The sequence below is a fragment of the Mus caroli genome, chromosome 14 (assembly GCF_900094665.2).
Source record: "Mus caroli chromosome 14, CAROLI_EIJ_v1.1, whole genome shotgun sequence".
NCBI classification, from domain to species: domain Eukaryota; kingdom Metazoa; phylum Chordata; class Mammalia; order Rodentia; family Muridae; genus Mus; species Mus caroli.
Genome location: NC_034583.1, coordinates 2906485 through 2922029, shown reverse-complemented (window position 1 = coordinate 2922029; position 15545 = coordinate 2906485). Strand labels below are relative to the sequence as shown.

Genomic DNA, 15545 nt, shown 5'->3' with positions numbered 1-15545 from the left:
CCGCTGATGATTGAGTGGGCTTTCACTGAGTCCTCAGCAGTTTCTGCTCCCTGCCTTCTCTGATCTGATGACTAAATCCCTCAGTCACTGAGCACAGTGAATTTCCACTTGGGCTTGTGTTGCATACCTTTATTTTTTAAAATTTGGTTCCTGGGTAGTTCGTCACATACTTCTCCATGTTTCTTTGTGTCTGTCTCCCTCTCTCTTCACACACATAATTGGAAATTTAAGTATGCCTATGTTCCAGTTGCTGAAGGGTTTTGGACCAGGCTTCCCCATTGACTGATGCATATATAGGCAGAAACATATCACAGTTTGGGAACTCTCTACTGAGGGACTAACACTAAGCTCCTCTTTATTACACCCAACATGGATAGCCTTGCTTGCTGCCTCTCCTGCAATAACTTATCATTCTCTCTTCCTGATACACAAAGCCACAGATACACTTCATGGTCTGTTCTCTGGAGGTCCATGGTTACAGCCCAAACACAGTAATCACTGTACAGTAGGCATGACTGGCAATGTGCTTTGGTTCTCTATTTGCTTTTTGTAAGCTTTTCCACTTTCCAATCTCTGCAGTTGATAATAAATGAAGAAATGTTGCTCAAGGGCATGAATAAGGTTTAGGCTTAGAGAGATAAAATAGATGGTGTTGGTAGAATAAAACTAAGATATCAGCTTAGTCTTGACGTATACATGTTGAATTAGATATGCTCTGAGTCCTCATTAATGATCTCCCCTTAATAAGACAGCAGTGCTTTAGTAGCCTAGATTGGGGAAATGAGGAATTTAAAAGATCAAGTGCAGGTCAGTTAGATGGCTTAGCAGGTAAAGGTACTCGTTGCCAAAACTTACAACCTGAGTTTAATCCCAAGAATGTGCAAGGTGGAAGAAGAGAGCATGCTGCCAGTTGTCCTTTGCCTTTCTGATCTACACACACAATTTAATTTTTATTTTTTTAAAAGATTATATTGACAGAATTATCATGTATGTTGGTAAAGAACAATAGAATAAGAGAGAGTGGCATCATTTTCTGTGAGGATTCCACCACATTCTGTAGAGCTGTTGCCTGTCCTCTCTGAGCTGAGCATTCGTTTCTCCTTCTGTAAAATGGAGAACACTTCAGAAAGGAATTCTAGGAGTACTCAATAAAAATCTATTGGGTACTAATACAAGCATTGGTTGTCACAGTCAATAAGAATAAATGAAAGCATTTGCATTACAGTTGTGTAATTGTTATTCAATGCCACTGTTCTTGAGTTGGCCCATTCTACTTCTTCCTTTCACTAATTTGGTGTTACTTATGCACTCCATTGCTGACCAGGTCTTCTCTCTTGTCAGTTCCAGAGGCACAGCAGCCATCTCTGAAGACATATTGTCATTTCAAAGCACAGGCTAACTACAACCCAGACTGACAGTGATAAGTAATTCCATGGAGCCTGAAATGGACTCTGGCATTTCTCTCAAACTCCCATATGCCTCCAAGTTGTTCCCTCTTGTTTTGTGCTTCTTTATTCTCAACAGGTTTCAGATGTAATTTCTGAAGGTGAACATCATCTTCTTCTGAAAAATAATCCAGCAAGAATCAATGGACAGTAATTGGCCTCCAGGAAAGCATCACTGTCAAGTCAAAATATAGAAGTAGAATTAAACACATTTTTTTCCTTTCTTTTATATTTCAGCATGTACATGTCCACGTTCTTCCCAGGAAGGCAGGGGACTTCCCCCAGAATGACAACATCTATGATGAGGTAAGTCTGTCTTTTGTGACTTTATTATTTGATCACAAGGCCTGTCAGTGTGATAAAATCAACCCAATTAACCATATGTCCCCCCAGATGGAATCTAAATGGTCTTCTACCCAGTAAAACTTGGAAAGTGACAGTAGAAGCTAACAAGAGAAGAGTGACCACCAGGAGAATCTAAAAATAAATGAATTATTATATTTTTACTACTAGGGAAACCCAATATCAAGCCAAGTGGCCCTATGATTTCTGCTCTGTCATGGTTACTAGGGCACTTAATACCTGTGTAAAGACATAATCCTGAATCTCCATAGACAATACAAACTGTTAAAAGTAGAAATCAAACAGAGGGACATATAATTCCTTGAGACGAATATGCTGACATTGGAAGCTGGAGAAATGGCACAGTGGCTAAGTTACTTGTCCTAGAAGCATGGAAAACTGAGTTTGGCTCCCCAGAACCCCTATACAAAGATAAGAATAGCAGTACATGTATGTATTAACAAAATTAACTAATAACAAAATGGTTATGAAGGAGATGGGCGATCCCTGAAGCTCATTGGCCAGCTACTATAGCTAAATAAGTGAGCTCCAAGGCCAGGGAGACCCTAGCTGAAGAAAAACAAATGGAAAAGTGATGGAGAAAGATATTCAGTGCCAACCTCCAGCATACGTACATACATATGCAAGTATACTAACATTTACATACATATACACCATACACTTACAAAAACATTCTGCCTTTGCACTTAGCACACCTGTAGACTCTCTCCAAAGAGCATATATTCAAAGTGAAACTTTGAGTTATCCTTAAGAGAAACTACATTGATTTAAATAACATATGTGTGTCTTGAATCTCCTGAACATTTTAGAAGTTGTGTGATTTTTGGATCTTTTCATCCAAAGATACCAATGTCAAATCAATCCTACATGAACCATCAAGGGCTATGCAATCACCTCTAGGGTCCTATCCACAGGAGAGCCTTCTAGTGTCTGCTTGTGCTGTGTGGAACATAGCCTATGGTAGAATAAGTTAGAAGAAAATGTAAAATGATGTCTGTTTATATATTACCTATAGCCAAAGAATACAAAGTCTGGTCAGATAGTGCCAGTGCTGTAGAGTATTTGTATTAAAAGCACTTTGGTTGTAACAAGGAAAGATGTATGGATCAATTAACAATGTCTGTCTTGGGTGTCAAATAGAATAAGCAGATTTTAGTTATATATTTGATACTCTACTTTCAGACCTTTGGAATCAATTTCCATTTTTATCTCTAATTTTGGTTGTTTATCATGTGTTTCTGCTAACTATATGAAGGTCTCTAGCTGGTCCCTAGGGGTCATGTATATTATACATCTCTGTGTACATTCATAGGATTTTTCCTGATTAACTGGGCATTAAAATGGCTACATTAGCACTGAAAATTAAAAAAAAAAAACCCAGGAAGTTGGTATTTAATAAGAAAACTCTTCCATGACTCTCCTGGGCCTTAGTGGGTCTTTTGATGTCCTTTCCAATACTTGCAGTAGACTTGTGTAGGGTGGACACCCTCTAGCCGGTAGATTTGTGTGCTGGTTTGTGGCCTAGTGGCTGAAACTCTTTATTTCTCAGGGTTATCTGTGGTGTATTGTGTTTGAGTCGATGGAAAAGGCACAGGGAACAATTATTACATGTATTAAAACCCTCTCAGGTGATTCTGATGCAGATCTATGTGTAGGAGCAGGTGCTGTCTACAACCCCAGCTTCCCAAAACCTCTAAACGCTCTAATGTTAAGTCAGTTTTAGCAGATGTAGAATACAGGTTGGGCATTGATAATGACTTAGTCTGTGTGGTAAGAAAATCAGAGTTACAGGATCATTGTATACAGAGATATATTTAAAACACAAGTATAAAGCATATTAACGTAAACCAAGGTTAATAAAATGTTGCCAAGTACAGGTTATTTTAATGAATAAATTACCACATGATTTATATACAAGTGAATGCTGCTGGAGTAGTATTTAAAGTGCTTGAAAACACTGCTTCCTTAGGCTGATCAGTCACCTTGAATCTTGTTTATGCTCCAAATGTGCTATTGACAGAAGCTGTGTGGATGCATTTCAGTTCTATAGAAGACACAATGGCTAACATTGCACAGCACATGGCCTTTCTCTCCTCTAATACTCTTTTGCCCTTCCTGCATGCTCTAGTGGCATCTCTTGACTCACAAATAAAACAATACACATGCCAATGTTCCATATATCTCCTTTGTATGAAAAAGTAATTTCCATAAAAATGATTTTTCAGGCAAGAGTAGCTTATAATATACCCTATAGAGATAGAGGTACAAGACTAGAAAGCAACTGAACAACAGAATCAAGTTCATCGCAACCTACTGAGGAGGTGACAGTCAATAATTTCACTTGGCCTCCATGTCTTAATCTTCTTATCTTTAAAATGGATAGTGTATACGCCTTCAAAACCTGGGCTCAAGTATTATGTGATATACATATCCCCAAAGCAGATTTGGGGGTTGATATGCACTTGTTAATTTTGCCTTTGAACATATATAGAGGGTAAGTAATGAGAACCCCAATTTCAAGCCAGGTTGTTGGATATCCTCATTTAGTTCCATTTTCCAGAGTGAATAAATCACAGTGTTTCCAATGTTCTATCTGCATTTAGCAACTCAGACTCAGCTTAATCTTCCTCTTTGTTTGAGAAGCTTCTCTCGTTTAAGTACATAATAAAGCAATGTCTAGCAAGAGGCACGGGGAGCATGAAGCACTGGGCAGGCGTTATTGGTACACGATGTAATATACATTAGACTGAGTGATCTTAATCAGAAATTATAGGGTGATGAGGGATGACATTTTTTATACTGATGAAATCACTCACTGTGGATTATGTATATCCCAGTGACATAACAAACAGGCTGTCTTGAAGGCAAATGGGTGGGAAATAGAAACAGCAAGAAAACGAGCTCAGTGAATGTATTGCACTCCTACTATGGCAGTCTCATAGAGGTTTCCCTAAAGAAGTCCTAGATTAACTTATGTCATAAAATTATATTCTTTGTGAGCACAATTTTAAGGTAGCTAGTGATGACTGGAGAAGCTCCACAGAAGGGGTGCAAGATGGCAAGTTCTAGAAACAGAGAAAAGGGATGAAAGTTGACGAGGACGATTTGTAAAAGAAGACACAGACACTGTTTCTAAATATCTAACATTCTGGAAAAAAAAGGTTAAAGGGCACTAATCATGCTCTATGTGGAATTAATATGTCTCATGCAGTCTCTAGGAAAAGATCTAGCAGAATCAGGCTGCAAGGAGGCAGGCGTGAACACCAAAAAAGGAATAGATCAAAGGACCAGTCCTATCTGTGGATCTGTTCAGCTCAAGGTTGCTTGGAAGCAGGTGTGCAATTGGTACAGAGACCACATGGTTCTGCGCTCCTGTCTTTCCACACCTGGCCTCTTCTCTCATTTATCTCCCCTTGTAGATGCTTCAAACTTTTAACAAATAGTGTCTTTTCTTAGTATTGTAGCATTTGAGCAAGTGCCTCACAAAACCTTCCTCTTTTGTTTAGTTCTTAGAAATAGAAGAAGTAGACTTTCTTGACTTTTATGAGACTATCTTCTATCGATCTTTCCCACTCACAGCCTCTTCTTGCCTTTTCTGACTCAGCATTGCATATTGATGATCTGTGAGCTGGCTTGCTTCCTTAAGTGTGTTTTGTCATTCCCTGCAAAGTACTTTTTAATGCTGTGCTTCGTTTTTTGTCTGAAAAGTACTTTGTAATGAGATGGAATATTGCTACACATGTCACTCATGCTGTAGGTCAGCAGAGCTCAGACAAGTCTGTCTCTTACATACGCTGACATCCCTCACGTGGGCCATATCTATGTGTCTTTACGGTTCCCTCACACTGAGCTTTAAAGTCTTCCCCATAAATACAGAATGAGAGAGGCCAACATGAACAGTGCTGGTTTCAAAGCCTTTTGAGTTTGAACTCCTGTCCCAATCCATCTCCTGTCTCTACCATTCAAATGTTAGTTCTCTCAGGTACATCCACCAGGATCAGCACTTCATGCAGACGATCTGTATTATCTGTTTCTCTTTCCTGTTTGTTTGTCTATTTACAATATTGTGGCCCAAAGGAATTTCTTCAGCAACAATGTTGGGCTTTTCCCACTTCTATGCCAGCAAAAAGTCTCCTTCACCTATAGCTTGCTTTTGCCAAACTAGCATTGATTCCCCTACCTCAGAGCCTTTGTACAAATCGTTTTCTGCCTGCAATATCTGATATCAGGTCCCCTTCATGTAGGTCTGTGTGTTTAACCAAATCATAGGTCAAGCTCACCTGCTACAATAGCCCTTTTCCTTCTCTTCCTATATATAGCTAAAATAACCAGCCTTCTGTCCTTACTCCAGTAGCTCCTTCTTATTAGGATGCCTGTTACATCCTTAACAACTCACTCAAGATAATTATTAGTTTATATGCAACACTGGCATCTCTCAAGTGCATTGTAAAGCCTTGGGATCAGGGACCTAGTCTGGTATAGGGTGGTTCCACAGTGAATAACTGTTAACTAGTTGCACATATGACAGGATAAGTGTCACACTTAAAGAACTCAAAATTCCCTACAAGTTGAAACATAATTTACACAGAGGCTATCTTGCTTTCAGGGTGTTGATTCATTAACTCCTGATTACATTGAATGTGAGCATAACATGGTGCTGTCACCCATCTAAGGTTAATTTGATGGGGCATTTATGGAACAAAATCCTTTGGTCAGAAATCAGTGTGCTGCAGAAGGGCTGAAAGGTGAAGCCCACCACAAAGGTTCTGAGAAGCAATTATAAGCCTTTTCTGATTGCTAAACAAGTCTGGTAGACTTCATCAAGGATGATAAGTAACTTTCCCCCTTGAAACCTAGATCTGTCTGCCTGGAACACATAGAGATGTGGGTTTTGTGGAAAGCAAGCTGGAGAGCCACTCTGCCTCTCATTCTGACTTTATTATCATCTTGGGATTCATCTCCCCTTGTTCTCCCTCAACTTCCATGCCTTGGACTTGTCCTTACATATTTTACTCACCCTTCCAGCTACCACGTTTCAGAGCATGAGCCTTTCCCCTCAAATGAGTGTAAATGCCACCCTTTCTGAAGCATATAGGCCTCCCCCCAACTTTTACTACTCTCCATACATATGTGGGCACCCCACAAACTCTTCATTGTATTTTCTTGGAACTTGAATATAAGGCCTTCTCTGAACTCTTCAGGACTTCTATTATCTTGACACTTTGATTAAGATTATGATAATGGCATAAATAGCTCCTTGGATCAAAGAGGATGCATCACTAATGTGCAGGAGGGGAGTGCCTATTGCTTAATGCCATGGTATATCATTGAATTGGCTCAGTTAATACTTGTCCTGACTGTGTTTAAAATAAGCAAAAAGTCATAACTGGATTGGCAAAGTCATCAGATGTTCATGGGTGACATTGAATGTTTATGATTGTGTGCTATGTATAAAATCTATTGCTTTGTTTTGTTTTGTTTTGTTTTTTAAGGAGTACTTAATATTAAAGCAAAGGGGAATTGCAATCAGCAATTCAAAAAATGTAACCGTGAACTTTATAGACAGAGCAACCATGGGTTCAAGCATGTCTTAGAAAATAATTGCTTGGCTTAACACAATGTATGAACAAAATCAATTTACACAAATTCAGGTCATTTGGCCCCCGAGGGCTTAAGAAAACATTCTATTGCTGATGATATTTATTGTTGAAATTGGATCTCTTTCACACATCATTTGATGATGTACTCAAAGCCCATGGATTCCCTAGTTGATTTTGTAAAAAGGAAGGAATGTTTCAGTGAGACAGTTAATTAGCTGTTCTCCCTCTGGGTTCACTGATCTCTTCCTAGTGATTGCCAAGCTTCTGAGTTCATGAGAACCTTAGAATGCCACCTGATCATAAAAAGGCAGTTTTATGTGTTTCCTGCACTATTTGGTAAAAGAATTGGAATAGAATAAGAGCATAGTCATTCTTAGTTAAATGATACGCCCACATATGCTCTCTATGTTTCTTCGAATGTTCTTTGACTACCTAACTTAAGAGGCCTGGACTACGTTTCCATGTCACATTATTATCCTACTAAATCTTTATAATCCCTCACAGAAGAAGATAAAATTAGAAAAAAGTAGATTTATCAGGTTAAAAACTATTTCTGCTCCCCTTTCCTCATAAAAAAATGAATATTAGAGAAAATCAGGTTGGCTTCATGTTTGCTAGTGCTTACTAAGCATAGTAAAAAAGCAAAATAGAGCAATGATGATGGTGGTGATGATGATGACGATGATGATGACAATGACGATGATGGGTTGGGGACTGTCCTAGCTAGGGTTTTACTGCTGTGAAGAGACAACACAACTAAGATAACTTTTCTAAGGGATAGCATCTAACTGGGGCCAGCTTAGAGGTTCAGAGATTTGATCCATTACAGTCATGGTGGAAGCACAGCAGTGTCTAGGCAGGCATGGTGCTAGAGGAGCTGAAAGTTTTAGATCTTGTTCTGAAGGCAAACAAGAGAAGACTGGCTTCCAGGCAGCTAGCAGGAAGGTCTCTCAAAGCCCACCCTCCACAGTGACACACTTCCTCCAACATGGCCATTCCTCCTAAGAGTGCCATTCCCTGGGCCAATCAGATCATCAAAAGAAAACAGGATACACAACTGATGAGAATCATGTATGAGCCCTATAGCAAAAGACACAACTTCTATGAAGTCTTTATTTTTCTTATTAGAATTTACTTTAATAGATGTCACAAAAGGTCAATTTTTTTCTCAAAATTTTTCTGCTATGTCACTTGAGTATCTTCAGTTGCTTGTTAGTCATGTATAAACAAGAATAATGTGAATCACATGGCACTTGATGTATGACATTTATGGCAAAAGCTCTTCTTTAAAGCTCTCTCGTTGGTTCCTGAATAAGACTTTGCTGTGCAGAGTCCCATATGATCTTCATGGTAAACTCAGTCCCTAGACATAGCCTACAGTACAGCTAGAAGGTCCCTGGTAGTGAAGATGAAAAAATGCCTGCTCTGAGACACTCTTGTTGCTGGTGTTCCTCTGTCTTCTCTCATGCTTCTCACAAGGCAATCCTTTCATCTCACTGTGATGGCTATAGTCAAGCACCCATGAGGTATGGTACCTAAAGAATGGGCTATGTGTGTTCCAAATATAAAAAATTTTAAAAAGTTCATTTGGCTTATATTCAATGTTCTTTACATAAATAATAATAAATTATCACTTAAGATTAAATATTTTGGCATTTTGGATATCTATGATGCAATAAGGCAAATTACCAAGCAAAAAATCTTCTGAATCCATAATATTTAGACAATTGAGAATGTAGGCCTCAGGCAAGAGAAAAAGTTGATCTAGTAATAATTTAAGAGCCCAAACAGGTAAATAATGCAGAGGGAAGAGAGACATTAATTAATCATTAATATATTTTTATCAGTGGAAATTATTATGGCCTCAAAGAGAAAAGATCCCAAGTATTTGACCTAGTCTCTTGAAATAACAAGAAGAAATGAGCAAGAATTATGAAGAGTGGAGAAAATAAAGTTAGTTATATTTTAAAGAATCTATAAATTATTTTGCTTTTTGGCTATCAGTTGAAAATCTCTTGATGAAGTATTCATATACTTCAAATAAGCTTTATAATCAATGCCATTACCTCTTTATTGGAACAGGATATATTGTTGGAATTCATGCAAAGCTTGCCAGCACAGGTGCATCATAGTGCTGTCACAGTTTTGCTTTTGTTACCACAAGGTGGTATCCACCATGGATGTCCCCAGTCCCCAATCAGTGCTCAAGAGGAGACATCTAAGTGTATTTATAGACATTTTAGATTAAGAAAGATTTTTTTAAAAGGATGTGAACTTAAATTTAATAGTAGAGTTTTTAACCAAAAACAACCAGAAGGCTATCATTTTAGTACATAGACACTATTAAATAGTACTAATACAATATTTATATTCTCTTGTGGCAAAAGTCTTTGAAGCCCTGTATGTATTATATATCCCCAAAACATGTCACTTCATATTAGGCACAGGTTGTGGGTGAGTACCAAATTAAATAGTTCTAGAGTTGTTTAAACCCGGATATGATGATGATGGTGGTGGTGGTGGTGATGGTGATGATGAAGCTGAACTTAAATATGCTTATATTTCATCCTGCCTATCTAAATCCAGAAGACCATGCTGTGTTTTTCATCATATCAAATGATTGAGCTAGAGGTTAGTGTCTCTTATCAAAGATCTTGTTGGAATTTTAAAAATGAAATGACCAGTCAGATTGATATATGGGAGATACATTCATTTTTCTGTCTGTTTGTTGTCAGTACTACCAGGGATAATCATGAGATGATCCAAGGACTTTGTGGAAGGAGAGGCATTGTTTGAGTCATTATTTCTGCTGACAATCACCTTTGAAATGGGTGGCCTAGTTGGCTGAAATTTCTCATTCACTTTTGAAAGGAGATGCAATGTTCTTCTGTAGTAAAATCATGTAAGATTAATGGTGGAGATCCACATCCAACTTGCTTGGTGCTCAGTTCATATTCCATGTACTTGGAAAACCAGCTTTTCCATGTCTCAGGTTTTTTTCATCTATAAAATATATGTGGGTTGCTATGCAAATCGAATGGTTTCCTATATATGAAGCCTGAAGATACACAAGAAATGCTCAATAAATATTCACTGTAATAATTTGCACGAGCATTAATAGTATTACCATTATCCTGACAGAGCCTGTTGTGAAGAGCTGGTAGAGTGAGTTTGGTAGGTGACAGATCAGAGGTCATCTTCTGTCTGCACAGCACTCATCTGAGAAATTTCTGTTACTATGTGGAGGTGGAATGTAAGCCTTCAATGACAGTCATCTTTGAGCACATTAACTTTCCAACAGTCTCAAGCAGGGAACCTGCAGGATCCTGTCATTTAAACACGAAAAGGAAATCTCTTCTGAAGAGAAAATACTGAAGTTTATTCTAGGACTTTCAGATCACTTCAACAGACTGGCAAGCAGTGTTTTCTAGAAACTGTTGAGATACAACTTCCACATCCCAACTGAGAAGCACACTTTGAAAGGTTCTGGGGTTTGTGTGTTTGGTTTTGTTTTAGTTGAAAAAGGTGAAGAAAAGGCTATATTTATATATATCTAAACTGTATACTGAACTTACTACGCAAATATGGGGCATTGGGCTCTGCACAGACAGGCTGGTCTCCAGTAGAGCTGAGGTATGACTGCCGGTGGTGATAATTCACCTTCATGACATGGTAGGCGGTAGGCATTCCCTTATGCTCCTGGAACTCTGGCTCCTGCCTAAATTACTGCACCCCCCCCCCAAAGCTCCCACAAGAGAAGCATGGTCAGTAGTCATGTAGGCAATGGTCCAAGCTTCTGACCTTCAGGCTAGGCTGTTACCTAGCAACAGTAAAGACCATAAAAGGGGCTGTTAGGCCCCCACCTTGCTCTATTACCTCTTACTTATCTTTCTTCTTGCTCTCTTATTTGTCTCCTCACTCTCACCCTCTCTCCTCTCTCTTTGTCTTTCTTTCTCTCTCTCTCTCTCTCTCTCTCTCTCTCTCTCTCTCTCTCTCTCTCTCTCTCTCTCTCTCTCTCTCTCTCTCTCTCTCTTTCCCCTGCCTTTCTATAATAAAGCTCTAAAACCATAGAATGTCTCTGCTCAGCAAGGCCCACTGCACTTGGAGGATGGGACATGCTTTCTCCTAATCTCCCATCAGAAGGCCTTCCTGTGCTCCAGTCAAGATCCACTGCACTCACTCTTGCAGGTGTTGGGAACCTCTTTCCTCATCCCTCTCTCCTATAACCCTGGTGGCTTTAGCAAAGTAGCTCCAGGGCTCCCAAGGTAGGGCTGCCCCTTGGCCACCCCCTGAAGAGTGGGTCACAGGCTTGAATGCCCACCCAGGGCTGAGTGGAAAGTATATGGCAACTCTCCCATGCCTGACAGACCAGAGAATAGGTAAAATTCTGGGGCGTGGGTTTTTCCTCCCCCCTCTTCCAGAGGGCCCCCTTTTTAGTTCCCAATATGTAAACATCAGTGTCTTTCATGAGATTTACTTGACAAGGAGAAAGGACAAGAAGCCAGCATCATTAAGCTTCTGGATTAGGTTGCCAGTAATGAACAAATCTAGCTCTTAGATTTTTGTCCCAAGAGAAGTGGTGAAAAGTAAATAGAGTGAAATTACCATTGGATGAGCCACAGTGAGCTAGGCTCTATGTCAGGTGATTCACATACATCACCCTGCCTTTACAAACATCAAGGAAAGAAGCTGAACCTCACAAGAGGAAGCATCTTTTTTTTTTATAGTTGTGAAAAAGCTTTATTATTGTTGTTATTTCCTTTTTAATTAATTAATTAATTAATTTTTTACACTCCATATTTTATCCTTCACCCCTGTCCACCCTCCAACTGTTCCATATCCCATACCTCCTCCTCACCCCCCTGACTCCATATGGATGTCCCCACTCCCACCCTACCTGACCTCTAAACTCCCTGGGGCCTCCAGTCTCTTGCAGGTTAGGTGCATCATCTCTGAATGAACATAGACCCACAGTCCTCTACTGTATGTATGTTGGGAGCCTCATATCTGCTGGTGTATGCTGTCTGTTTGGTGGTCCAGGGTTTGAGAGGTCTCAGGGGGTCCAGATTAATTGAGACTGCTGGTCCTCCTACAGGATCACCCTTCTCAGCTTCTTTCAGCCTTCCCTAATTCAACAACAGGGGTCAGCTGCTTCTGTCCATTGGTTGGGTGCAAATGTCTGCATCTGACTCTTTCAGCTGCTTGTTGGGTCTTCCCAAGTTCAGTCATGCTAAGTCCCTTTGTGTGAGTGCTCCATAGCCTTAGTAATAGTGTCAAGTGCCCATATGAGGACACCTCAGTCCCACTTGGGAGGGAAAAGAAAACAATCAAAGGTGGGGAGAGAGGGAAGGAGAAACAGAGGGAGCGAGGGGGAGAGGGACCTGGAAGGTAAAGTGGATGGGGGGGGGGGTAAGGGGAGTGGACCTGATCTGGTATTGGGTGAGTGAAAAAGACAGAAGCCCTGAGGGTCAGCAGAAAGAATAGAAATAGGCATCCTAGGGAGATAGGAAGTTGGTAGGACCCTCCAGAATGCACTAGAGACATGGGAGGTGAGAGACTCTCAGGACTCAAAGGGAGGGACCTTAGATGAAATGCCCAACAGTAGGGAGAGGGACCTTACAGAGTCCACCTCCAGCAAGAAGTCAGGGCATCAAATGAGGGAGAGAGGGCCATTCCACAGTCACAACTCTGACCCATAACTGTTCCTGTCTGAAAGAATTACAGGGATGGAAACATAGAGGAACCTGAGGAAAAAAAGTTCCAGCAACAGGTCCAAAGTCCAGCTTCCTTAGATTCTTAATGACAAAGCTTGTTTATACCCAAATCTGTTGAGTACATCTTCGTTCTTTGTTTCACCCTTTGCTTTGGTCTTTATTTTCATGGAAAATCAAAGATAGTGAGCTAAGCATTTTTCTTGGCTGTGTTTTCTGGACACACACACACAAATACCTTGGATATCTTGTATGCCCTACAAGTCTTGGATATATCCCTGCTAATTAAGTATGTAAAAACACTGAAGAAAATGGCATTTTAGAACGTTAACAGTTTGGGTTTTGTTGTTGTTGTTGTTATTGAGGTTGTTGTTGTTGTTGTTTTCTGCTTTTAGGATATAGCTTATGAGTTTTCCAGCTAAGGAACTTCATTATAACTCCTGTTTGTGTAAACACAAGGAAATCATCAGCACACTCTAGTCCAGCTTCTACAGTTCCCAAGGTCATTCTTTCGAAGCTGATTTTGTGCACCAAACCTCTTAAATACTTTTGCATGCCTTATAGTATATTCATGTCATGATAACACACTAAAATATTTAAAAGGAAATTGCTGCCTTATTTTTTCTCAAAAAGAAACTTACAACTCTCAATGGGCCATAAATATCTTCTAGGCCAGCTGCTCCAGTCCCCGTTGGAAATCCGCCTTACAGTAGAAGTAACTAAGAAACTCATAGAATATTCCCTTTGCACTGAACAGCAGCCTTGTTCTAGTGCATATACTTTTCTTTTGGAAAAATTTTGTTTCTTCTTAGACCAGTCCCATCATTATCAGAAGGGCATTGTATGCCGTGTCAAGTACACTGAGAACTTTCTGATTGTCTTCTCTGGAGATCTTAGCCATCCCTTTGTGTTAAGACCCAGGTTCTGTTGATTTTTTTTTTCTCAAGCAGAGAAAAGCAAACAAACTTGTTGCTTAATTCACCTCACATAGCATAGCAACATGCACAAGGTATATCTATCATGCACATAGCTTTCCTGGAATGTTTTGTCTTGTTTTGTCTTGTTTTGTTTTGTTTTGTCTTTTAATTCCAGTCTCATCTCAAAACTGAGAATTTCAGAAATGTATTGGGCTCAGCAGCTCCTGATCTGGGATAAGGCTGAAATAGGCTTGAGAAAGCAGAAAGGCAAGATTGTCCTCACCAGGTGATGCTCTCAAATGGAGAAGCGTGAGCTGATATGATTTGATATTAGCAATCTGGTAAATTAATACATCCAAGAGGCCACTTCCCTGTGTTGCTTCTTCTCAGGTATACCTCATAATGGTTTTTAGGATAACAGAGGATAAGGAAACAGACCTGAGCTTCATGTTTATGTTTCCTGTTTCTAGCCTGACTTCTCCTTGCTGCTTAGCTTACAAACACCAGAAATATCATCCTTACCTCCTCCTCACTATGTCTGCCATGCAAAACAAAAACAAAGACAAAAACTCTCAACTATCTCATAGGCCAGGTTCCCCCAGGACAGTAGTTATTTCCATCTTATTTCCCCTGTCCTTGGACACACAGCCTCAGTTTCCCCTTCGTCAATCAGCAGCAAGCCCCCATAATTCTCAGCATGCCAAAATGTCCTTTTTTAGCTCAGTTGTGCACAAAACATTTCATATTCTTAAATGTCAAAGGATGACAACATCTTTTTCAAGCCAGAAGGCCTTCCAGAAGAGAATGGAAATTTAAACCTGGAATACCAAGCCTTAACTTAGATATCAGTGGGAGTAGTAACTCCAAAAACAACCTCAGTAGGCAGTTCTGTACCCCAAGTGCATATCTTGGCATCTACCTCAAAAGTAATTTGGTAAATGCCCCACCCCACTGCAAGAACCCCACCAATGCTCTCAGTGACAGACCATCCACATATGCTTCCATACTTAGAAGGGTGTCTACACCCTGCCAAGCCAGCAATAGAAACTTCTCTGTCATCCTCTAAGCTCAAAAATGTTCTTATCTATGTCATAGTCTCTACATTAACTTAGAGTGACTGCCTACTGACTTTGAATATGGGAAGTGTGCCCCTAACTAAGAAATCCTTTAGAAAGAAGAAAAGTCCAATAATAATGGTGCTGATGGTGATGATTCTGATAATGATGAGAGATAGAAACACTAACCAAATGAAAAGGAAAGCCAACCAAGCAGAAGCCAGAAATAGATTTACCACTAGACAATCCAAGGAATATGTAGACAGGTCAACACCTTGAATATTATTAGCATATAGAGGTCCAGTTGAAACTTCTTACCTTCAGTAATCAGATAATAAATTTTCACAAGTCTCACAAGAGACAGCTATATCAGGGTCCTGCCAGCAAAATCTTGTTGGCATATGCAATAGTGTCTAGGTTTGGTGGCTGTTTATGGGATGGATTCCCGAGTGGG

The 15545-nt window shown here is 39.8% G+C and overlaps 1 protein-coding gene across 8 annotated transcripts in view; it reads left to right on the top strand.

Moving 5' to 3' along the window:
- The window catches only part of Fhit (fragile histidine triad diadenosine triphosphatase), a 1519265-nt gene that overhangs the window by 1309099 nt on the left and 194621 nt on the right, over positions 1 to 15545 (top strand). For all 8 annotated transcript variants that reach the window (XM_021182255.1, XM_029468749.1, XM_021182256.2 and 5 more), the window contains one exon: positions 1683 to 1751. In XM_021182255.1, the coding sequence (XP_021037914.1) occupies positions 1683 to 1751 (69 nt within the window). The remainder of the gene's footprint in view (positions 1 to 1682; positions 1752 to 15545) is intronic.